Genomic DNA, 23,234 nt, shown 5'->3' with positions numbered 1-23,234 from the left:
ATCTCATGATAGTAGGGGATCACCACCAGGGGGCACTATACAGTCTGATCATAGTAGGGGAGCTGTGATCACCCCCAGGGGGCGCTATACAATCTGTTCATAGGGGAGTTGTGGTCACCACCAGGGGCGCTATACAATCTGATCATAGTAGGGGAGCTGTGATCACCACCAGGGGGCGCTATACAATCTGATCATAGTAGGGGAGTTGTGGTCACCACCAGGGGGCGCTATACAATCTGTTCATAGTAGGGGAGCTGTGATCACCACCAGGGGGCACTATACAATCTGTTCATAGGGGAGTTGTGGTCACCACCAGGGGCGCTATACAATCTGATCCTAGTAGGGGAGCTGTGATCACCACCAGGGGCGCTATACAATCTGATCATAGTAGGGGAGCTGTGATCACCACCAGGGGGCGCTATACAATCTAATCCTAGTAGGGGAGCTGTGATCACCACCAGGGGGCGCTATACAATCTAATCCTAGTAGGGGAGCTGTGATCACCACCAGGGGGCGCTATACAATCTGATCCTAGTAGGGGAGCTGTGATCACCACCAGGGGGCGCTATACAATCTGATCCTAGTAGGGGAGCTGTGATCACCACCAGGGGGCGCTATACAATCTGATCCTAGTAGGGGATCTGTGATCACCACCAGGGGGCGCTATACAATCTGATCCTAGTAGGGGAGCTGTGATCACCACCAGGGGGCGCTATACAATCTGATCCTAGTAGGGGAGCTATGTTGCGTAATTTTGCACGTTGTAGTGCTGCATTTGAGCATCAGGAATTTTTGTCTTAGATAAAAGAGAACAGTATCATCTGTGACCTCACTTGTTGCTGTGTTAACATGTGCGTTTAACTGATTGCCCCCCACTTCACTAACTTCAAGTTAGTGAAGTAAAATTTCACGTACATGTACACCACCAGCTTTGAGTGGGCAGGTTATCACATGATCACAATGTAAACAACTGTTATGAATGGGTTTAATGGAATGGAAGTCAGTGCGTCTTTCTGTTGTCCCAGTACAGTGAATGAGTATCAGTAACACACTACCAGTTCTAGTATGACAGTATCACTAGGTGCCAAAGTAGTCTAAAAAAGAAAACTAATGCTGGCATCTTTTTGTCTAAAAACCTGTAATTTGCAATATAGTTAACTCTTTTTGGGCTCTTTCACATGGAGCGGATCATCACTGATCCGCCCCGTGAGTATTCCGCTTGCTCAGCAGGTATCGCTCCGCCGATCCCCGCTGAGCAGGAAGATGACAGGTCCGTCGCTGCACACTGTGCAGTGACGGACCTGTCAGAGCGCTGCTCTCCCCTATGGGGGATCGCATGATGACGGACCATAGAGTCCGTCGTCATCCGATCCGAAAACGGATGGAAAAGTAGGTTTTGCCTCTGTTACACTTTTTCGGATCAGAGCAGGTCAGATGTCAGCGGACATGTCACCGCTGACATCCGACGCCCCATAGAGCTCTATGGAGGGTCCGTTCAGGTCCGCCTAAAAAACTGACAGGCGGACCTGAACGGACAGTCCGTGTGAAAGAGGCTTTTGTGTTTAGTTACACTTTAAAAGTCATAAATGTTGCTACTATGAGTAAGTGTTGGCTTTCCATTGACGAGAATAGTGATGATCAACATGCAGCCAGCTATTGGGCTCCAAGAGTGTACCAAATTGGGACTACCATCCCCATATGGCCCTCAAAGTCACTTTTTTTTTTTTTTTTTTTTTTTTTTTTTTTTTTTATTATTCTTTAGCAGCAAATGGAGGAGGAAAAAAAAGAGGAGGTGGTTCCCTCCAAGCCTATTGTGGGTATTATCTATCCTCCACCAGAAGTCCGAAATATCGTGGACAAGACAGCAAGCTTTGTGGCAAGGTAAGTGATAGTTTTAATTTGCCTTCTCTCCAGCCCTTTTAGATTTTATCATCTGTGGTGTAGCAGGAATGACATTATTGGCAGAGTCTCGTGTATAAAATTGTTGATGGTAACCACATTTAATTAATTTTTCCCATATTTAGGAAATTGCAGTAGAGTTTTGGTTGCTACAGGCTAACTTTTTCTTTGTGCGTTTTCATGAGGGTCTTGTTTGGCTTACTAAAGTGAATAATTTTAAGAAAAAGTTGGGTGTTTGTTTTTAACGTTACTATTCCATATCAACCTGATTCCCTAGTTTCATTATACGCAATGGCTTTGGAATTTTGCAGAGATCTTATTTGTTTGCTTTGGCCAGCATACATTATCAAAAAACAAACAAGGTCTGCATATATTGTAAACCTTCTAAAAATGAAATATTGGTGGGTGACTTTACTGAAGGCTCTCTTTTGGAAATTCTAGTTAACAGTTATGCCTATCCACTGGCTTCAGCCTAGGTTCACAGACATCGCAGAGTTCCAAAGCAATGACTGGAGTATCTGTACATAGGACGACAATAAGCCGTACGCTCCATAGAGTTGAGCTTTATGGCAGAGTGGCCAGAAGAAAGCCATTACTTTCAGCAAAAAACAAAATGGCACATTTTGAGTTTGCGAAGAGGCATGTGGGAGACTCCCAAAATGTATGGAGGAAGGTGCTCTGGTCTGATGAGACTAAAATTGAACTTTTTGGCCATCAAAGAAAACGCTATGTCTGGCACAAACACAACACATCACATCACTCAAAGAACACCATCCCCACAGTTGAACATGATGGTGGCAGCATCATGCTGTGGGGATGTTTTTCAGCAGTCGGGACTGGGAAACTGGTCAGAGTTGAGGGAAAGATGGATGGTGCTAAGTACAGGTTTTGCTCAAGAATATCCCTTTACCACTCTGTGTGTGATTTGAGGCTAGGACATAGGTTCACCTTCCAGCAGGACAATGACCCCAAACACTCTGCTAAAGTACCACTTGAGTGGTTTAAGAGGAAACAAGTAAATGTGTTGGAATGGCCTAGTCAAAGCCCAGACCTCACTCCAATAGAAAACCTGTGGTCAGACTTAAAGATTGCTGTTCACTAGCGCAAACCATCCATCTTGAAGGAGCTGGAGCAGTTTTGCAAGGAGGAGTGGGCAAAAATCCCAGTGGTAAGATGTGGAAAGCTCATAGAGACTTATCAAAAAGGAACTTGGAGCTGTGATAGCCGCAAAAGGTGGCTACAAAGTATTGACTTTAGGGGGGTGAATAGTTATAAACATGGACTTTTTCTGTTATTTTGTCCTCCTTGTTTGCTTCACACTAAAAAAAAAACTTCTTCAAAGTTGTGGGCATGTTCTGTAAATTTAAATGATGCAAATCCTCAATCCATATTAATTCCAGGTTGAGGCAACAAAACACGAAAAATGTCAAGGGTTGCGATTACTTTTGCAAGGCACTGTATGTGATCTGATTCCTGTGCGAGTTGACAGTTCGGACTGCGATCTGTGAACTGATCTGGGGGTGTCCTTGACACCCACAGCGGTTCGCAAAGGGCAGTGTGAACTGCCTGTGGGAGAGATGCAATGCTGTAATCGCGCTGGTTACCGCATTGCACAAGTGTGAACCCAGGCTTAGTATGCAAAGTTACGGATTCAAAGCTGTCAGAATTTTCTAAATCATTTTCCAGGTCATCTTTACTTGAGAGATGATTGGCTCCACCTTCAACAGGAAACACAAACCAGAACAGAGATTAAAAAGCCCCTCCCTCATCTCAGTTTTTGTTTCTGTCCTCTAGGACAGTGGTTCTCAACCCTGTCCTCAAGTGCCCCCAACAGGCTATGTTTTGGGAATTTCTCTTAGATAAAATAGCTGTTCAAAATACCAAGCCATTGACTGATTTAAAACACCTGTGCAAGATAATGGAAAACCTGAAAACATGGCCTGTTGGGGGGGTACTTGAGGACAAGGTTGAGAACCACTGCTCCAGGAGTACGCTTTATAATGTTTGTTTCCCTGACTCTGATAACTCTGGCAGTCAGGCCCCTTCCAGGTGGCTAGTAACATGTGCTTGTGTCACCAACTCTCCTTATCGGAGAGTGTTCTGTTCTGTGTTCTTCCAGCGGGATATTGCATCAGTTATGATTGTCAGGCAGCTCCTGCAGCTTTTGTTGGTAGTGCCGGGATGAATACTGGTGTTGTCCACCTGGTGAACCATGGGCGAGTGTCGGTGGTCCTAGATACTGGGGAGGAAAAAATGATGGGGGTATACCAAGATTTACGGAAATGGCAGTTGTGCATTTCCAGTGAGGTCATTTCTGGGTGCACCTCAACCCTGCTGGAGGAAAGGGTCGGGGAGTGGCCAGGGTGTACCAGTAGGGCACTGTGATTGCACATTCTAACCCCCCCACCCCCCCAGACACTCCTTTTCAGCCTGAGCATCCACTGCATAAGGTTCTACAAATATTTTTTTGCCTGGAATTCCTGTGGGGGAGCTGGGGACAGCGTCTGTCTGGAGCAGTGCTTAAGTCCATGGTTCATTTAGCGGGAGAGTGATAAGGACTCTCTCAAGGCCTTCTTTCTGATTTCTTGGCTACATGCTTACATACTTACATTTTGTTGCAGATGATGCCCAAAATCTGACTTGTATCTTAGTTCAGACTTCTGGAAAAATCAATCGGCCAATCGCAACTAGGAAATAACATTTCTGGGGCTTGTCTTCACACCATTCTTTTACAGAATGCCTCCAGGTTGCCATATTGCACTGCATTTGCAATTTTACAGAAAATTACAGCACAGCAGATTGAAAAGGAAAGCTAATTTTTAATAACATTAAATTACAATTGTACATGCTATATACCGTATTTATCGGCGTATAACACGCACTTTCATTTTAAGAGGGAAGTTTCAGGAAAAAAACCTTAAATTTTAAATAAAGAACTTTGAAGCAAAATAAGGGTCACAGTCCATCCACAGCCTCACCAGTGCCCAATAATGCAGCCTCACCAGTGCCCATGAATGCAGTCTGCACATCCCTGCTCATCTGCAGCCTCGCCAGTGCCAGATTACACAGTGCTGTGATCTCCTGTGTACCCGGCGATCAGTCGCACACAGTCCCGCCACCTGTGATCGACAGAAGAGAAGTCCAATCCTGGGCCAGAAGGCGGGACTGTGTGCCAGGTACACAGGAGATCGCCGCTCTGTGTAATGCAGCGCCTGCCCCCTCCTACTCAGACCGCAGGAATCGGCGTAAAACATGTACACAAGATTTCCCCCTGATATTCAGGGGGGAAAAGTGCGTGTTATACGCCAATAAATACGGTATATATATTTCTTTATCGTACATCACGTGATACAGAGCCACAGTAATTACTGTATGGGTTATGTAGGCACCTTTTAGGTGATGGACACTGGCACACCCTAGACAGGAAGTTTAACCCCCCCCCCCTTACCGGGAGTACCTCAGTTTTTTCACCAGTGTCTTAGTTGTTGGTCACGAGTGAAGATGTGCTGTGCTGAGCTCCGCTGGTGAAATCCTTGCTGGGGCAAGCCATGCAGCCGGATCCAGTCAGTGTCTTTTTAGGCCAAATTGAATGGTACTCGGCCCTCGTGTTGGAAGAAACAAGGTTTTTCCTGTAACTCTTCTCTTTTTAGAGAGCTGGACCCCAGGATCCAGTGCTTGTGGTGTGTGTGTGTTTTTTTTTTTTTGCCATATTTCCTGGCGGGGTGCTTTTACGGGTCCAAGGATGTGGAACCCCTGATAAAAAGGGGCCCTGGTCCTTGAAGGTTTTTTTTAAAGCCCACGGTGAGTGGTGAAGATTGGGTCTGTCTGGTTTACCACAGAACCCTGCAGCAGGATAAGGTAAGTGGAGATTCCTAAGGAATTTTTCTAATTCTTATGGGGTTTCTCCTTTTTTAAGTAAATGTTGTAATGCCGAACCACTTCAATACAGGGCACTTGTACACCTTCCTGCCCAGACCACTTTTCAGCTTTCAGTGCTGTCGCAGTTTGAATGACAATTGCGCAGTCATCCATCACTGTACCCAATCTAAATTTTTATCATTTTGTTCCCACAAATAGAGCTTTCTTTTGGTGGTGTTTGATTACCTCTGAGGTTTTTATTTTTTGCTAAACAAATTTAAAAAAAGACCGAAAATTTTATTAAAAAGTTTTGCTTTTGTTTCTGTTATAAAATTTTGTAATCAAGTAAGTTTTCTCTTTCACTGATGGGCACTGATAAGGTGGCACTGGCAGGCACTGATAAGGCGGCACATCAAGATTTAGCCGAGCTGCTGTTTTGCAATTGACGCAATTGGAGATTCTATTCTTCAGACCTCTTGCCTTATGCTTGGGTTGGTGCATATGCATAGAATCTTATGATTGAAAAGTTGGTCAGCCGAAGCGCCATGCAAAAAGCTCCTGGCTGGTTTTTCCTTCCACGGTGAACGGCTGTTTGGGGATGATTTGGACAAAGATATCAAGTGGGAAAAGTACCCTTTTGCCAGTTAAGAAAAGGAGTTTAACCGTCCCTCATTTAAACAGGCTCTTTCTCCAGTGCCAGGGACATCTGCCTCTAGGCAGTCGCGAGGTAAACCTCATGGTCAACACCAGGGACAAAAGAAGTCCTGGGGGAGGAAACCTACAAGACAGAACGCTAAGGCCTCTTTATGAAGGGGCGTCCCCTCTCATTCGAGGGGGGAAGACTTCTGCAGTTCTCAAGGGTCTGGCAGGAGGAGTTTCCGGACAGATGGGTGGTCTCCACAATAGCTCTAGGTTACAAACTGGAGTTCCGAAAATTCCCATCTCCTCATTTCCTCAGGTCCAATGTCGCCAAAGATCCAGAGAAAAAAGTCTCTTTCAAGCGTTAGACTGACTTTTATCGCAAAAGGTGATTATGGTGATGGTGGTCCCCATGGAAGAGCAGGGGTTGGGGTTTTATTCAAACCTTTTCATGTTGTCCAAACCAAATGGAGATGTCGGACCCATTCTAGATCTCAAACACCTAAACCGGTTCCTGAATATCCGCTCTTTTCGCATGGAATCAAACCAATCAGTAGCCTCCATCCTACAAGGTGGAGAATTTCTGGCGTCAATCGACATCAAGGATGCATACCTGCATATGCCTATTTTCCCCACTCACCAGAAATATCTGCGATTCAAAGTAGAAAAACTTCATTTTCAGTTTGTAGCCTTGCCTTTTGGTCTAGCTACTGCACCTCGGGTGTTTACAAAACTTCTGGCCAGATTAAGGACTCAAGATATAACAATTGTAGCATACCTAGACGACCTGCTCTTGATAGACCGGTTGGTAGCCCTCTTAGACCAAAGCATGGTCACAGTCAAATACCTGGAATACCTAGGTTGGGAAAATCTTCTTTAAAACCATTAAGAAGGCTAGAGTACTTGGGTCTGGTTATAGATACAGCCCAGAAGGTGTTTTTACCCCAAGCAAAGATCGGCACCATAAAGGTGCTGGTTCAGGTGATCAGGGGGAAGAAGGGTCCTTCTATTCGCCTTTGCTTGAGGTTGTTAGGAAAGATGATGGCTTCATTCGAAGCATTTACCTGTGCTCAGTTTCATTCAAGACTGCTGCAAAACAGTATCCTGTCTGCCTGGAACAGGAAGGTCCAAGTGCTAGATTTTTCCAATGCGTCTGTCGCCAAAAGTGTGCCAGAGCCCCTGTTGGTGGAGGATATCCGAGAATCTGCAAAAGGGAAATCCTCCTTGCCAGTTGCCTGGAAGGTGGTAACAGATGCCAGCCTTTCGGGGTGGAGAGCAGTCCTGGAAGGGGCGACTGTCCAAGGGAAATGGTCCAGAACCGAAAGGACCTTGCCTATCAACATTCTGGAGATTCGGGCAGCGCACCTAGCCCTAAAGGCCTGGACATTCAGGTTGCGGAATTGTCCTGTCAGGATTCGATATGACAATGCCACAGCAGTGGCTTATATGAATCACCAAGGGGGCACCAGAAGTCATGCAGCCCAGGGAGAGGTAAATCCTATCCTAACCTGGGCAGAAAAGCATGTGCCGTGCATATTGACCATTTTCATTCCATGAGTGGAGAATTGGCAGGCGGACTACTTAAGTCACCAGCAGTTGTTCCCGGGGGAATGGTCCCTTCACCCCGATATCATCTTGGCTATATGCCAAAGATGGGGGATCCCAGACGTAGATCTGTTTGCGTCCAGGTTCAACGACAAAGTTGACAACTTTGTGTCAATAATAAGGTATCCTCTCGCATACGTTACAGATGCGTTGGTGACCCCGTGGGATCAGTTCTCACTTATTTATACATTCCCTCCTATTCTGCTACTACTACGACTTCTTCGCAGGATCAAGCAGGAAAGGAAGTCGGTGGTTCTTGTGGCCCAGAAGATCTTGGTATGCAGAGATCGTAAAGATGGTGGTAGGGGCTCCATGGACCCTACCACCGCGTCCAGACCTGCTTTCGCAGGTACCAGTGTTCCATCCTACCTTACAAACGCTTGGCTATTGAAACCCTCATTGTGAAGAATCATGGGTTTTCAGGCTCAGTGATATTTACATTGATTAATGCAAGGAAGCCGGCTTCCAGAGTCATTTATTATAAAGTCATATGTGTCCTGGTGTGAATGCAGGAGTTGGCATCCCAGAAAGTATGTCATAGGTAGAATACTTGCTTTTCTGCAAATGGGGTTAGAGATGAAGCTGGCCTTGAGTACCATCAAAGGCCAGGTCTCGGCCTTGTCGGTATTGTTTCAACGACCACTTGCTTCGCATTCTTTGGTCCGTAGCTTTATACAGGAAGTAACGCAACTTAATCCTCCAGTTAGGTCACCCCTGAACCCTTGGGACTTGAATTTAGTTATGTCGGCATTACAGAAACCGCCTTTTGAGCCACTGCGACATATTCCATTGGTCCTCTTGCCAAGGAAACTAGTTTTTCTGGTAGCCATATCTTCTGCAAGAAGAGTATCAGAATTGGCTGCACTTTCTTGTAAAGAGCCATGTTTAATTATTCACAAGGATAGAGTAGTATTGCGTCCTCATCCTAGCTTTCTGCCAAAGGTAGTTTTCATATAAACCAGGATATTTTTCAACCTTCTTTTTTTCCAGAACCCTGTTCTACGGAAGGTAAGTCGCTACGTTCTCTGGATGTAGCGAGAGCAGTCAAAATCTATTTGGAGGCAACTGCTCAGATTCGGAAAACGGATGTTTTATTTGTGTTGCCTGAAGGTCCTAGGAAAGGACAGGCAGCGTCAATCCTACTATTGCTAAGTGGATTCGGCAAGTAATTCAAGCTTATGGTTTGAATAGGAAAGTTCCACCTTTTCAAATCAAAGTGCACTCCACCAGGACTGTCAGTGCTTCGTGGGCAGTGCATCACCAAGCTTCCATGGCTCAAATCTGCAAGGCCGTAACCAGTGCTAATTTTGGCAGCAAATTTTGATTTAGTTTTAGTCTTAGAACTAAAATAGCATTTTAGTTTTAGTCCCATTTTAGTCTTCTGTAATTACTTTTAGTCGACTAAAACTCATTTTAGTCGACTAAAACTCATTTTAGTCGACTAAAACTCATTTTAGTCGACTAAAACTCATTTTAGTCGACTAAAACTCATTTTAGTCGACTAAAACTCATTTTAGTCGACTAAAACTCATTTTAGTCGACTAAAATCTAATGAGTGTAGTTAAATTGTAATGCATTAGTTCACATTTCTTTACAATTTCCAAACTCATTATATACTGCTGGAGTGAAAAATCTAATATGTTATTTATGTTATTGAGGTATGAATATGCACTACAGACCAATGTTAATTTTGAAGTCATATTTCAATTTAGTTTTAGTCTTAGTCTTTTGACTAAAATGGCATTTTTAGTTTTAATCGTAATTTAGTCATCTCAATTGTTTTAGTCGTATTTTAGTTGACTAAAATGGTATTCATTTAGTCGACTAAAATGTTTTAGTCGACAAAATTAACACTGGCTGCAACTTGGTCTTCAGTCCATACATTCACCAGATTCTATCAGGTGGATGTAAGAAGGCATGAGGATATTGCCTTTGGGCGCAGTGTGCTGCAGGCAGCAGTATAGGTCCTCAGGTCTGATTCCCACTACTTTTTGTTTGTGGCTCCCTCCCCTCAGATAGCATTGCTCTGGAACATCCCATACAGTTATTACTGTGGCTCTGTGTCCCGTGATGTACGATAAAGAAAATAGGATTTTCATAATGGCTTACCTGTAAAATCCTTTTCTTGGAGTACATCACGGGACACAGATGTCCCTCCCCTCTTTCTGGTTACATGTGTATTGCTTTGCTACAAAACTAAAGTACTCCCAGTGGGGGGGGGGGGGGGGGGGGGGTTTATATAGGAGGTTAAACTTCTTGTCTAGGGTGTGCCAGTGTCCATCACCTAAAGGTGCCTATATAACCCATACAGTAATTACTGTGGCTCTGTGTCCCGTGATGTACTCCAAGAAAAGGATTTTACAGGTAAGCTGTTATAAAAAAAAAAAAAACCCAATTTTTTTTTTTTTTTTTGTAGTTGCCCTTTTAAATGCATAGTTCACTTTTACCAAAAAACTGCATGTGCAGATAAGGGGCTTCTGTAGATCAAAACAAGTTGTGAAGCTTTGACCAAAAATAAATAATATCCTTGCTATATGTGTAGGCCATTTACCTCGTGAAGCATGACTGGGAAACTCTCAGGATGCTGCTAAGAGAAGGCCAGCTGTTACTGTTCACCTTAACAATCACAGGAGTAGGCTTTTGCTCTGAAACCCCCCACCACCCCCCCTCACATGCACTTTCTCACCCATGATGCAATAGTTCTGACTTCAGCGTTTGAGAGCTCACTCCTGTGAAAGTGATTGTACAACCACTTTTACCTACAGGTAAGCCTATATTAAGGCTTACCTGTAGGTGTTTGAAATATTTACTAAACCTCCACGGTTTAGGAGATATTTACTAAAGATGAGTGCCAATGTCATCGGCGCATGCACCCTTTAGAAAGGGCACATCGCGCCGTTTCTAATAGGGGTCATGCCGTGACTGACGGCTCCCGCGCGCATTCATGGGAGTGGCGTCACGCGACTCCAGCCAGTCACAGAGCCGCGGCCCCGGAAGGAAGAGGGGCGAAGATGGATGCTCCCTGCTCTTGGGGACAATGGTGACATCGTGGACTTCGGTGTCAGGTAAGTGATACATAATGGGCTACCAGGGTTTACTTCCTCTTGAAGGTGAACAGTAATAGCTGGGCCTCTCTTAGCAATGTCCTTATCAACATCCTGGGAATTTTCAGGTCAGGCTTCATGAAATATATAAATGGCCTGTAGCAAGGACATTTCTGAACTTTAGTTGAAGCTGCACTGTTTTTTATCTACAGATGCCCTTTACCTGCATAGGCAGTTTTTTGGTAAAGGTCAGCTAACTCTTTTTAAAGCTATAAGGTGAGCATGACAGCCACACAATCGGCTTTTTCAAAAGGACAGGTCAGCCAGCACTGGCAGTGGCCATGTTCCCCTCATGCTAGTTTCCTATAAATGAGTGTTGGCAAATTTTCCAACTCAAATTATAACTATGTAGTGTTTATTTTCCAGCCTACTGGCCTTGCTGCATATGATTCTTTATTACTTTCTTTTAAGAAGCAGATACCTGAATTTTTGAGAAAACTGTCTGACATGCATTTTTTTTTTTTTTCTGTGACAGAAATGGCCCTGAGTTTGAAGCCAGAATCCGCCAAAATGAAATCAACAATCCTAAATTTAATTTCTTGAATCCAAATGATCCTTATCATGCCTACTACCGTCACAAGGTCAATGAGTTCAAAGAGGGAAAAGCGCAGGAGCCATCTGCTGCAATACCTAAAGTTATGCAGCAGCAGTCTGGACAGCAGCTTCCTCAGAAGGTATGTGATTGTGCCACAAATGTAAACAAGGTAGTTTCCTAAAATGTGTTATGTTGCAGTTAAATAAAACGAAAAAAACTGCGCTTGGAAAAGAAAAAAGGAAAGAACAAACAAGCTGCGGTCTTAAGTGTGGCCCACCAAAATAAGTCAAAAAAGGAAAAAGAACGCGCTATAAAATGATATAAACAATGATCCAAATATAAAGTCTCACAAAAAATGAAATGAATAGCCCCGTTACAGTCCAGACAAAGAAGACGAGTATGTGATAAAAATTCTTCCAAAAGAAACAGTGAAGGTGGATACAGTTTAGCGGAACCCACCAATATATAATGCGCTTACCAGACGTAAGCCATAAAAGGACGAGTGGCTTAAACCCAGCCTGGGCCTTTATATATATATATATATATGCTCCAGATGAAACAGGAAAGGGCGCCCTCGTTCCGTAGATCCACAAATTATGATCCGAAAAAATAACAAAAGATATATAGCGTAATATTGTTTACATAAACACCACGCCAAACCAAAAAAAGAAGTGACACTCAATTGACCTTAAATCATGTGTAATCATATAAACTCCTATGCTAAATAGCTAGGACAATGTGGTGAGTATCATGCAAACATGCAAAAATAAAATCAAAAAGTCAAAATATGAGTGACAAATTATAAGTGGGTGAAAAATGCAACGACTCCCAAAATCTGCTTACCAGATATAATTGGGCAGTCGGCGTGTATAAATCACCTCAAAATTTCATAACAGATTTGTGAAGAGAGAAACTCTCACCAGGTGCTGAAAAAACTAATAGTACGAGCTGCTTACCAGAAGGCAGACCCTCATATGCAAATCTAGTGAAATCAGGAACCCAACACCAAAGGAAGCAGACACTAAACGGACCTTAGGGAATGTCCCCTTACCAGACAAATCAAGCAGACAGGCAGATATATTGCAGTCTCAGCCAGACTCCCGAATGGATCAGTGTAATCACGTCTTGCCCTCTCAGTCCGGACTTTGGCTGTGATGTGAAAATCCGAAGACTACGCTGCTGATCCTTTCCCAAACTCTGTAAATCCTCTCCATACAATGCTTCTTCCTGTTTCATCCCACACTAGAGGTCCAACAAGGTTTAGCTGAGGCTTTGGTTGGTAGGCCGCCAACCAAAGCCTCAGCTAAACCTTGTTGGACCTCTAGTGTGGGATGAAACGGGAAGAAGCATTGTATGGAGAGGATTTACAGAGTTTGGGAAAGGATCAGCAGCGTAGTCTTCGGATTTTCACATCACAGCCAAAGTCCGGACTGAGAGGGCAAGACGTGATTACACTGATCCATTCGGGAGTCTGGCTGAGACTGCAATATATCTGCCTGTCTGCTTGATTTGTCTGGTAAGGGGACATTCCCTAAGGTCCGTTTAGTGTCTGCTTCCTTTGGTGTTGGGTTCCTGATTTCACTAGATTTGCATATGAGGGTCTGCCTTCTGGTAAGCAGCTCGTACTATTAGTTTTTTCAGCACCTGGTGAGAGTTTCTCTCTTCACAAATCTGTTATGAAATTTTGAGGTGATTTATACACGCCGACTGCCCAATTATATCTGGTAAGCAGATTTTGGGAGTCGTTGCATTTTTCACCCACTTATAATTTGTCACTCATATTTTGACTTTTTGATTTTATTTTTGCATGTTTGCATGATACTCACCACATTGTCCTAGCTATTTAGCATAGGAGTTTATATGATTACACATGATTTAAGGTCAATTGAGTGTCACTTCTTTTTTTGGTTTGGCGTGGTGTTTATGTAAACAATATTACGCTATATATCTTTTGTTATTTTTTTCGGATCATAATTTGTGGATCTATGGAACGAGGGCGCCCTTTCCTGTTTCATCTGGAGCATATATATAAAGGCCCAGGCTGGGTTTAAGCCACTCGTCCTTTTATGGCTTACGTCTGGTAAGCGCATTATATATTGGTGGGTCCTGCTAAACTGTATCCACCTTCACTGTTTCTTTTGGAAGAATTTTTATCACATACTCGTCTTCTTTGTCTGGACTGTAACGGGGCTATTCATTTCATTTTTTGTGAGACTTTATATTTGGATCATTGTTTATATCATTTTATAGCGCGGTTTTTTTCCTTTTTTGACTTATGTTGCAGTTAAAGCTGTATGTGTGTGGTTGTTTTGTTTTTTGTTTTTTTTTTTTTTCTAACCCGCAAGGTAAAGCCATAATGTTAGTATGTATCGCATACTAGCTGATTATGTAAAGCCTTCCAGCAGCGCATGGCACCGCTGACGAATCTTCCATCTTCACCCGGTCAGTCTTCCGTGTACACGGACTCGGGCTGTGTGGGTGACCGGAGCTGCCATTTATCGCACAGGACTCTGAAGGAAAGGCCGTGTGCACGTTTAGGAGATATTTTACAGTACCTATAGGCTTGCCTTTTGGTAAAATTATGCATGGGAGTTTACTCCCACTTTTAAATTGATATTAGTGTTGTAAAAATATTAGTGTTGTAAAACCCCCCTGAGACATTTTTACATATAGGTAAGGCTTACTTATATGTACTGAAAATATCTCCTAAACGTGTGCCGTTTTTAGGAGATATTTACCTTGTACTGTGCCGATGTCATTGGCGCATGCGCAGTGAAGAAACTCCCCTCCGTGCCATTTCTTCCCCAGCCTGTGCCATGACTGGCGGCTCCCGCACGCATGTGCGGGAGTGACGTCACGTGGCTCCGGCCAGTCACAGAGCCAGAGTCCGCGGCACCCGGAAGGAAGAGGGGCGAAGATGGATGCTTCCACCAGCGATGCGTATGCAATGCATACCTAGCCCATTATGCTTTTACATTGCCGGGGGAATGAAGAGGAAGTAAAACCCATCAGGGTTTACTTTCTCTTTAAAATCCACCCCTTCAAAAAAAAGCGCCAAATGATTTGTTTAGTTTTGGGTGCATTCTTATAATTGCTGTACTAAGCTCGTGTTTTTCTTTTTTTTTTTTTTTTTTTTTTTTTTAGGTTCAAGCACAGGTTGTTCAAGAAACCATAGTTCCAAAGGAACCTCCTCCAGAGTTTGAGTTTGTAGCTGATCCACCTTCTATCTCTGCCTTTGACCTGGATGTGGTGAAACTGACAGCTCAATTTGTGGCTCGTAACGGACGCCAATTTTTAACACAACTGATGCAGAAGGAACAGAGGAATTACCAATTTGACTTTCTGCGGCCCCAGCACAGTCTTTTCAATTACTTCACCAAGCTTGTGGAACAATATACGAAGGTATCCTCTTCAAAGCTGAACTCGGGCCACAGCTAATTTGTTATAGACCTTTTGCTGTCTAAAGTCATGCAGGGCTGTACACAAATAAAATGTACATCATTTTTCCCACAAATAGAGCTTTCTTTTGGTGGTATTTGAGCACCACTGCGTTTTTTTTTTTTTTTTTTTTTTTTTTTTTTTTTTTTTTTGCACTATAAACAAAAACAACTATTTTGAGAAAAATGTTACTTTCTGCTATAAAACATATCCAATAAATCCAAATCCATATGCAATTGGTAAAAAAAAGAAAACCCAATAAGCGCATATTGATTTACACAAACATTATAGTGTCTACTAAGGATGAGCTCCGGCGTGTTCGCACACTCCACGTGCTGAGCCCGCTCGGCACGTGGAGTGTGGGAACACGGCGGAGCTCATCCTGGTGTGTGTGTGTGTATGTATATATATGTGTGTGTGTGTGTGTGTATGTGTGTGTATATATATATATATATATATATATATATATATATATATATATATATATATATATATATATATATATATATATATATATATATATATATATATTATAAAAAAATTTTTTTTTTTTTCTCTTGAGTGATGGGTGCTAAAAATATGCACTGTCACTGTGCTAATGACATTGGCTGGGAAGGGCTTAAACATCTAGGGATGATCAAAAAGAGTTAACTGTGCTGCTTTGCGGAAACACAGAATCCATCCCTTATCCCCCACCCCCTTTCCCTGTCAGAACAGAACTCTGTCTTGTTTCTATGCTCAATGATCGGTGGGTGCCGGCGGACATCGAGTGCCTGGCACTTGCAGATCGACGTCTGTGCTGAATTATCGCAGCAGAAGCGGCCCACCAGTGGCGCGTGCCCTCTGCAGGCAGAAGTGCAGAATCGCGTGTATGTATAAGTGATCCAGCGCACAGCTGCTGCCCTGTAGCAGTAAAACTGAAATGGACTCTTGGACAGCAGCATTGTCTGCTTGTGAAGAGGGCAGTATTAGATGAACTAGCAAAATGGGATTTGACTAATGAATTAAAGCCAAACTCAAGTTAATACTTTCTAAGCAGTTGGGTTAAAGGTTTTACATGAATAACAGGTAACCATTGTAAGCACTCTTGTTGGTGTTAAATGGTTTATCAAAACCCTCTTAACTGTCACTCTTGCTGGACAGCTTGGGTCAGGAGGTTGAATATTAACAGATTTACTGAATCACATACGCTTTAAGCTCTTGCTTTACCAAATTAAAAGTGTGCTGAAATTTTGTAAATCTATAAAAAAAAAAAAAAAAAAAAAACATAACAGCAGCAGAATATCGTAGTTGTGCATTAAGGAATTAAAATGACAAGCAGCTGATCTGTTAGGCTAAAGTTTGATGATTTTCAAATGCAAAATCATTAAACACAAAGGAAATATAAAACTATCTGCCTACTTTTCCCCTTTTTATAAATATCCCTGTCTGTGTCTTACTCCATCTCCCAACTACACAACAAAGCAACTATAATACAAATGCTCTCCGTTTTTGACTATTTTGTCCCTTTAGGGATAATATAGTATATTTAAGAATATTTTCTTGTAAAGGCAAAAAACATTTCTACATGTTTCCCACAGGAAGCAAGCTGCGGTCCTTCTGGTATAAGATAATTGTGTTTGAATATATTTAATACTACGTCTGTTTCCTATGTATGCTCGGGCAGCTGTTCAACAGCAAGTCATTGCAGGCTGGCTGGGATGTGACTGACTTTATTACAAAGCTATTAATAAAGATGACCGTGTGAGCTCTCCTTCCCTGACACTGGATAATACTTAGTAAGTGATCTCTTCGTCTGTTTCAGATCCTGATTCCTCCAAAGGGATTACTCATCAAGCTGAAGAAAGAAGCCGAGAACCCCACAGAAGTTTTAGACCAGGTAATTGTCCAATCTTTTTTTTGGCTGCAGGTTTTTTTTTATTAACGTTTTACAATCCAAACCACATTCCTTCTTCTCTTTTTTTTTTTTTTTTCTCCTTTATCGGGTTTCTGTTAATCTCTAAGACCGTTTGTTTAACAATCTAAAGTATTTAACTTTTTTTATAAAAGCGTTTCTGGCTCAGGTCTGTTTTTAATATTTTATTCATTTGACATTGTGTTTACTGTTATGAAGCAAAGTACAGTCTGTTTTAGACAGTTTTGACTAAAGAATAGTGATGTTCAATGTAATTCGCAGAAAAGCAAGTGGAATTTATTCTATATATTTGTATATACATATTAAATGTCAGTGGAAATGAAATGCATTTAATTTAGACTTGGTGACCTTTTTTAGGGTTCTAAAACTCCTTTTTTAAATGAATAAATAAGTGCACCTGGTCTGTATTCAAGATACTTGGTTGAATACCTTCTTGAATTATGTTTGTTCTAGACAAATTGTTTGATTACTTTGTCCTCCCCTGCCTACAGTGTGGTGGAAACAGTCTGTGAAGCAGATTCAACCATCAGGTCGACAGATTATTTGGAACCTTGCTTTTAAATTTTCATCTTCCCTATGTTTAGGTGCGTTACCGCGTGGAGTGGGCCAAGTTCCAGGAAAGGGAGAGAAAAAAAGAGGAAGAGGAGAAAGAGCGAGAACGTGTGGCCTATGCACAAATAGATTGGCATGATTTTGTAGTAGTGGAAACCGTTGACTTCCAGCCTAATGAGCAAGGTAAGAACTGATCACTGCTTCAGTGGGAATTTGTAATCCTTCAAATATGATTTTATTGCTCCTCTTATCCCAACATTTGCTTTCACCAAAAAATGCATTCCGCGTTTCTAATTTTTTATATATAAAACAAAGTTTGTTTTTGTCTTTCCACCCTTAATTTAGAATAGCTTGGTTTGATTGGAAAACTCTTAAGTGAGGGGCAATGCCCTCTTAGTTGTCAGCAGAGAAAATGTAATGAAAGCGCGCCATTTTTATAATCGATATTTCCTTTAAACATTTAACACACAGATGGGAATTGCAGCATATTATGGGTTTTCTATAGCGCACACAGCAGAAGCGGACACTCTCTAAATCCCTGTATGGGTCATTTCTTTTGACTTAAAGTAAAATTACAGGCTTGGCTTTAAAAAACAAACATGTTATACTCTACCTGCTCTGTGCAATGGTTTTGCACAGAGCAGCCTCAAACTTCCTCTTCTCAGTTCCTCCACCGGTGCTCCTTGCTCCTCCCTTCTGCTGTGTGCCCCCAGGGCAAGCAGCTTGCTCTAGGGGCACCCAAGCAGGTTCTCTCACGAGCCACTGCTCTTTGTGTCCATTCAACCACAGCTCAGCTCTCTCTCTCGGCTCACTGGTTGTGATTGACAGCAGCGGGGGCCAATGGCGCAAGTTGCTGTCTCAACCATTAAGGAGGGAGAGTCCCCAAATAGCCGAGGCTGACATGCACATCGCTGGATCAAGATGGGGCTCGTGTATTAGGGGGTCTGGTGGAGCTGCTGCACACACAAGGCTCCTAAATGGCTCCCGCTGCTGCCTCTGTGTCCTGTTAGGAAAGGAACATAAACCAGCACCACTGCGAATGGGCACAGCGCTGGATTAAGATAGGTCTCGGGTAAGTATTTAGGGAGGTGAGGGGGCGATACAAGAAGTAGAACCTTCTTCTTTCATCCTTCTTTCTTTTCTTTTAAAGTAAACTATAGGCAAAACTTTCACTTTCATTTTGCATAGAGCAAGGGAGGGTTTTTACCCCTGTCAGATTTATTTATTTGTTCACTTCTGTCCCAGGAGAGGAAATCCCTGTAAAATGAGGGAAATCCTTGGGGACCCCTCGATACTAGTGTCCCCATTGGAACATTTCCCCTCTGACTTTTTTGGGGACAACCCAAAATTTGGGATTTTCTTTTACTTTCAATGATGGTAAACGGGACAAATGGAGATGGGTTTGCCTTTTAGTTATACTTTTATTGTAGGGAGTTCATTAACAATATAACCACTTTTTAAACATGGATAACGTGATTTTTAATGAAAAATGTATTTTTTGTGATAAACCTAAAAAAATAAATAAATAAATAAAAAGTATTTAAAAAGACTATACAGTCTTTTTTTTTTTTTTTTTTTTTTTAATCATATGGGGCATTGAATTGATAAAAAGGGTATGTTTTTGTTTCAGGCAACTTTCCACCTCCCACAACACCGGAGGAACTGGGTGCCCGCATATTGATCCAAGAGCGATACGAGAAATTTGGTGAAAGTGAGGAAGTTGAAATGGAAGTAGAGTCTGATGAGGAAGAGGAAGTAAAGGATAGCAAGGCTGAAGAAAGCACATCTCAGATGGATCAGGATACTCAAGTGCAGGATATGGATGAGGTGATGTAGCTATAGCTTTTTTTTTTTTTTTTTTTTTCCTCCTCCTCCTACGTGATTTATATCCTTTGTCCATGTAGCCAACGTTGACCTTTAATGTGTGTGGGGTTTTTTTTCCTTTACAGGGTTCAGATGATGAAGATTATGCACAGAAAGCTCCACTTCCTCCTGAGTCACCAATGCCACCACCTTTACCTCCCACACCAGATCAAGTAATAGTTCGTAAAGATTACGATCCAAAAGGTTGGTAACCATTCTCCACTACTCCAAATGTGTTTTGCTGTAGTGCCAAGTCCTTAACCACTTTGTGTTTCTTTTCTCTTAGCTTCTAAACCACAACCACCTGCTCCTGCACCCGATGAATACCTTGTATCTCCTATTACTGGGGAGAAGATTCCTGCCAGCAAGATGCAGGAGCACATGCGTATTGGACTTTTGGATCCTCGTTGGTTAGAGCAGAGAGATCGCTCCATCCGAGAGAAGCAAGGGGATGATGAAGTTTATGCTCCAGGTGAACAGTACAGAATTTAGCAACATGGTTTATGAAAAACAGTACATTTTTTTTAACTGAACATACAAGGTGTAACATGTTATGAAAGGTGAACTTGTCCTCCCCCACCCCCGCTTTCCCCCCCCGGGGGAAAAAACCTCCGCCCAGCTGTGGCTCTCATTTAGTTTTCTGTGAATGGAAAATTCCCCACATGCGCTAAGGCGCTCTGAGCGCTGTGGTAGTTTGTTTTTTTTCCTATCAGTATCTGCTTGCCCATAGGAGGTACGAGCAATCGGATACACAGACAGGTCTGTAGGAGTCCTACATGGCATCAGCGATCTGCTGAAAACTGGTGCAATGCTTTACAGACTCCTACAACAAAAAAAATATGCATTATTTTTTGTCAAAGGGTGAACTTATCCTTTTGAAAGTGTTCCTAAACCTTGGACATGGAATATGAACAAAGCATAACCCTCTATAGTGTGTATTTGTCTCAATTAAAGGCACTAAGTTTCATTGTCATTTTGAATGGACGTAGAGAAGAGAGGACTGCAGATAAACATGTACAACTTATGTAGGAGGCGTTGCTTCATCAGCCGGGAATAATCCCTTCACTGGGTATATATATGGGTTTATAACCACTTGAAACTTCTTTTATAGGTTAGCCAAATGTTCTCAAGTTCAGTTTTATTTACGTTCTTTCTTGGTTTTATATGAGCACTAAGAAGGCTGTCTGTAAAATACCCTGCTCTGAAAGAGGGAGAGAATTGTACACCCACACTTGTCCCTTTCTGCCTATTTTTCGTTTGTGTTTAAAATTTGGATGTACTTTTTTGTGTTTCATCCTTTTTGTCTTTCAATCTTTCTTCATCAGGGTTGGATATTGAAAGCAGCTTGAAGCAGTTGGCTGAACGTCGTACCGATATTTTCGGTGTTGAAGAAACGGCTATTGGTAAAAAGATTGGAGAGGAGGAGATCCAGAAACCAGAGGAGAAGGTATTTTAATGTGTTCTGTAACAAACTGGTGATAAAACTTCAAATCAATATACACAGTTTAGAACGTATGATGAAGCAATGGTTAACATACAGTAATGCAGGAGGATTTACATTTTTAAAACTTGTTAATTCTTGGTAACGTGTGGTATAATTATTTTTGTCATGTTCAGGTTACATGGGATGGACACTCTGGAAGCATGGCACGTACCCAACAAGCTGCACAGGCCAATATAACGCTACAGGAACAAATTGAGGCAATCCATAAGGCTAAAGGTCTGGTTCCTGAAGAGGATGGCAAGGACAAGATTGGACCTAGCAAGCCCAATGAAATCACACAGCCGTCTCCATCTTCTGCACCTACCATGCCCAGTTCTGTTCCTCCCATCACCTCTGTTCCAAGACCTCCACCACCAGTGTCTATGCACCAGCATATGAATCCTCCTGTATCCCGGCCACCATCTGTAAGTTTTTACTTTCACTTTTCTTTTGTGGCTTTTTACAGTGTGGGAATGAGAGGGGGGAAAAAAAAAAATATATATATATATATATATATATATAATATTTATTTTATATTAGTAATACAAGTAGGAAGACTGAAAAAAAAAAAAAAAAAATAGGTCATCGTTCTTGGCAATATAAAACTTTCATTTTAAATTTGGTAAATGAGAATGTGTAGGTTTTATAAATATAATATTTAATGCTGGGATTGTCACTATCATTTTACCTATTGGTAATTCATTTAAGGCCAAAGCCTTTCGTGTGTGTGCAGTAGAAAAGTAATAGTGAGCAGAAAAAAAATGTAACTGTGAGCATGTTAGGGTGGTGCCCTAGCTTACTGTGTGTGTGTGAGTGGTGGTGTTCCCCCCCCCCCCCCCCCCCCCCCTCTTAAGTTGTGCTATACCAAAGTGTCATGATGCGCCTCCCCTCAGCAGTTCTCTGAGGGCATATAGTTGCCTCCACTACCCTAAGGTCTTCACAGTGCATCACACAGCCTCTTTTTCAAAGTCATCCCACTTGAATTCTGTACCTCCGATTTTACTGTGGACTCAATTCATTTTAATGACCGGTTTGTATACTACCTGTCCCTTCTTTGGCGTAGCAATTATATGCTCTGATACAACTTTTTGGGGGAGGATGTTGGAGCTGGCCATACACTGTTAGAATGTGGGCTGATTCAGATGAATTGGCTAAAAATGCTTACAGTGGGTGGCTCTGCTGACTCAACTACTCAATTGACTTTTATCAGAGGAGTTGGGCTGAACAGCACCTGCAGCTATACACAACGCAATATCCTAGCAGTAGTACATATACATGGTTTTTGTGGATGTAAAAATCTTCAGCCTGCAGGCTGACTGAAACAAATCTCTTATTGTATGGTCAGGTTTATCTTTTAGAAATTTTAAGGCAAGGTTTCCTTCCAACACCTCACTCGTCAAGAAAATCATTAATTTTATGTCCGCCATAAACTATATATTTTCAGATATAATTGGCATATTAGTTGATGTGAGCACTCTGTGGACTTTGTCTGAGTAGCACTGTTCAGATTATTAAACCTGAATCTTTTAACAGATGCCACCACCAATCCGTACTACTATGGTGTCTGCAGTACCTGTGATGCAGAGGCCCCCCATGGGCTCTGTGGTGCGCCTTCCTCCCGGTTCTGTTTTAGCATCTTCAATGCCTCCTATTCTGCACGCGCCTAGGATAAATGTGGTACCAATGCCACCAAACCCACCTCCCATGATGGCACAGAGAGCACCTCACATGCTTGTTCCAGCAGGTACATATTTTTTCCTCTACAGATATTCAGTATTTTGTAGACATTTCGGTAATATTTAGGTTGTATAAAACTGCATGCCTAAATCCCCAAAACCTCTTTACATTTGCCAGTAAAAATTTTCAAACAGTTTAAGCCTTGGTTCGCACTGCTGCAGATGTTGGTTAAAAGTTAACACCCCAGAAGCGGGTTGCAAATGCAGTGTTTGCCTGAGCTTTATTGCGTGGGTATAAATGCCCATGCAATCCCATTCCAGTGTGGGTAAAAAAAAAAAAGTCTGCACCATTTTGATATGGTGCGATTTTGAGGCGTCAAAAACGAATGGGCTCAAATTGCTCTGCACAGAATCGCATGCGACTTGCACAGAAATGCGGTTCGATTCACATGCAGGTTTTAATAGTGAACCCTAGGCTAAGGCTGAACTTGATGGATTATCAAAAATATTGTGTTAAGGCACCACCTTCTTGCAGTGTTAATGTAACAAGGAACTTGCAGACATGAGAGAGCTGATTGATAACCTCTTTGGCAAAGTGATACTCCAGTTTTCAATCAGAAAGTTGGGGGGTGTTGCTGCAACGGAAAAAGTGAGGACATTGACTTAC

General features: G+C 42.3%; 1 protein-coding gene across 2 annotated transcripts in view; it reads left to right on the top strand.

Moving 5' to 3' along the window:
• SF3A1 (splicing factor 3a subunit 1) overlaps positions 1–23,234 on the top strand; it is a 36,941-nt gene that overhangs the window by 284 nt on the left and 13,423 nt on the right. Inside the window, exons 2-12 of one of the 2 annotated variants that reach the window (XM_073630887.1) lie at positions 1,766–1,881; positions 11,581–11,779; positions 14,785–15,042; positions 16,883–16,957; positions 17,578–17,728; positions 19,176–19,372; positions 19,495–19,612; positions 19,695–19,880; positions 20,734–20,855; positions 21,026–21,316; positions 22,425–22,635. In XM_073630887.1, the coding sequence (XP_073486988.1) occupies positions 1,766–1,881; positions 11,581–11,779; positions 14,785–15,042; positions 16,883–16,957; positions 17,578–17,728; positions 19,176–19,372; positions 19,495–19,612; positions 19,695–19,880; positions 20,734–20,855; positions 21,026–21,316; positions 22,425–22,635 (1,924 nt within the window). Of the gene's footprint in view, positions 1–1,762; positions 1,882–11,580; positions 11,780–14,784; positions 15,043–16,882; positions 16,958–17,577; positions 17,729–19,175; positions 19,373–19,494; positions 19,613–19,694; positions 19,881–20,733; positions 20,856–21,025; positions 21,317–22,424; positions 22,636–23,234 lie in introns of both variants that reach the window. The other variant, XM_073630877.1, reaches the window with a different exon arrangement.

The sequence above is a fragment of the Aquarana catesbeiana genome, linkage group LG01 (genome assembly GCF_042186555.1).
Source record: "Aquarana catesbeiana isolate 2022-GZ linkage group LG01, ASM4218655v1, whole genome shotgun sequence".
In the NCBI taxonomy this organism is placed as follows: domain Eukaryota; kingdom Metazoa; phylum Chordata; class Amphibia; order Anura; family Ranidae; genus Aquarana; species Aquarana catesbeiana.
This window is presented reverse-complemented; position numbering and strand designations above follow the sequence as displayed.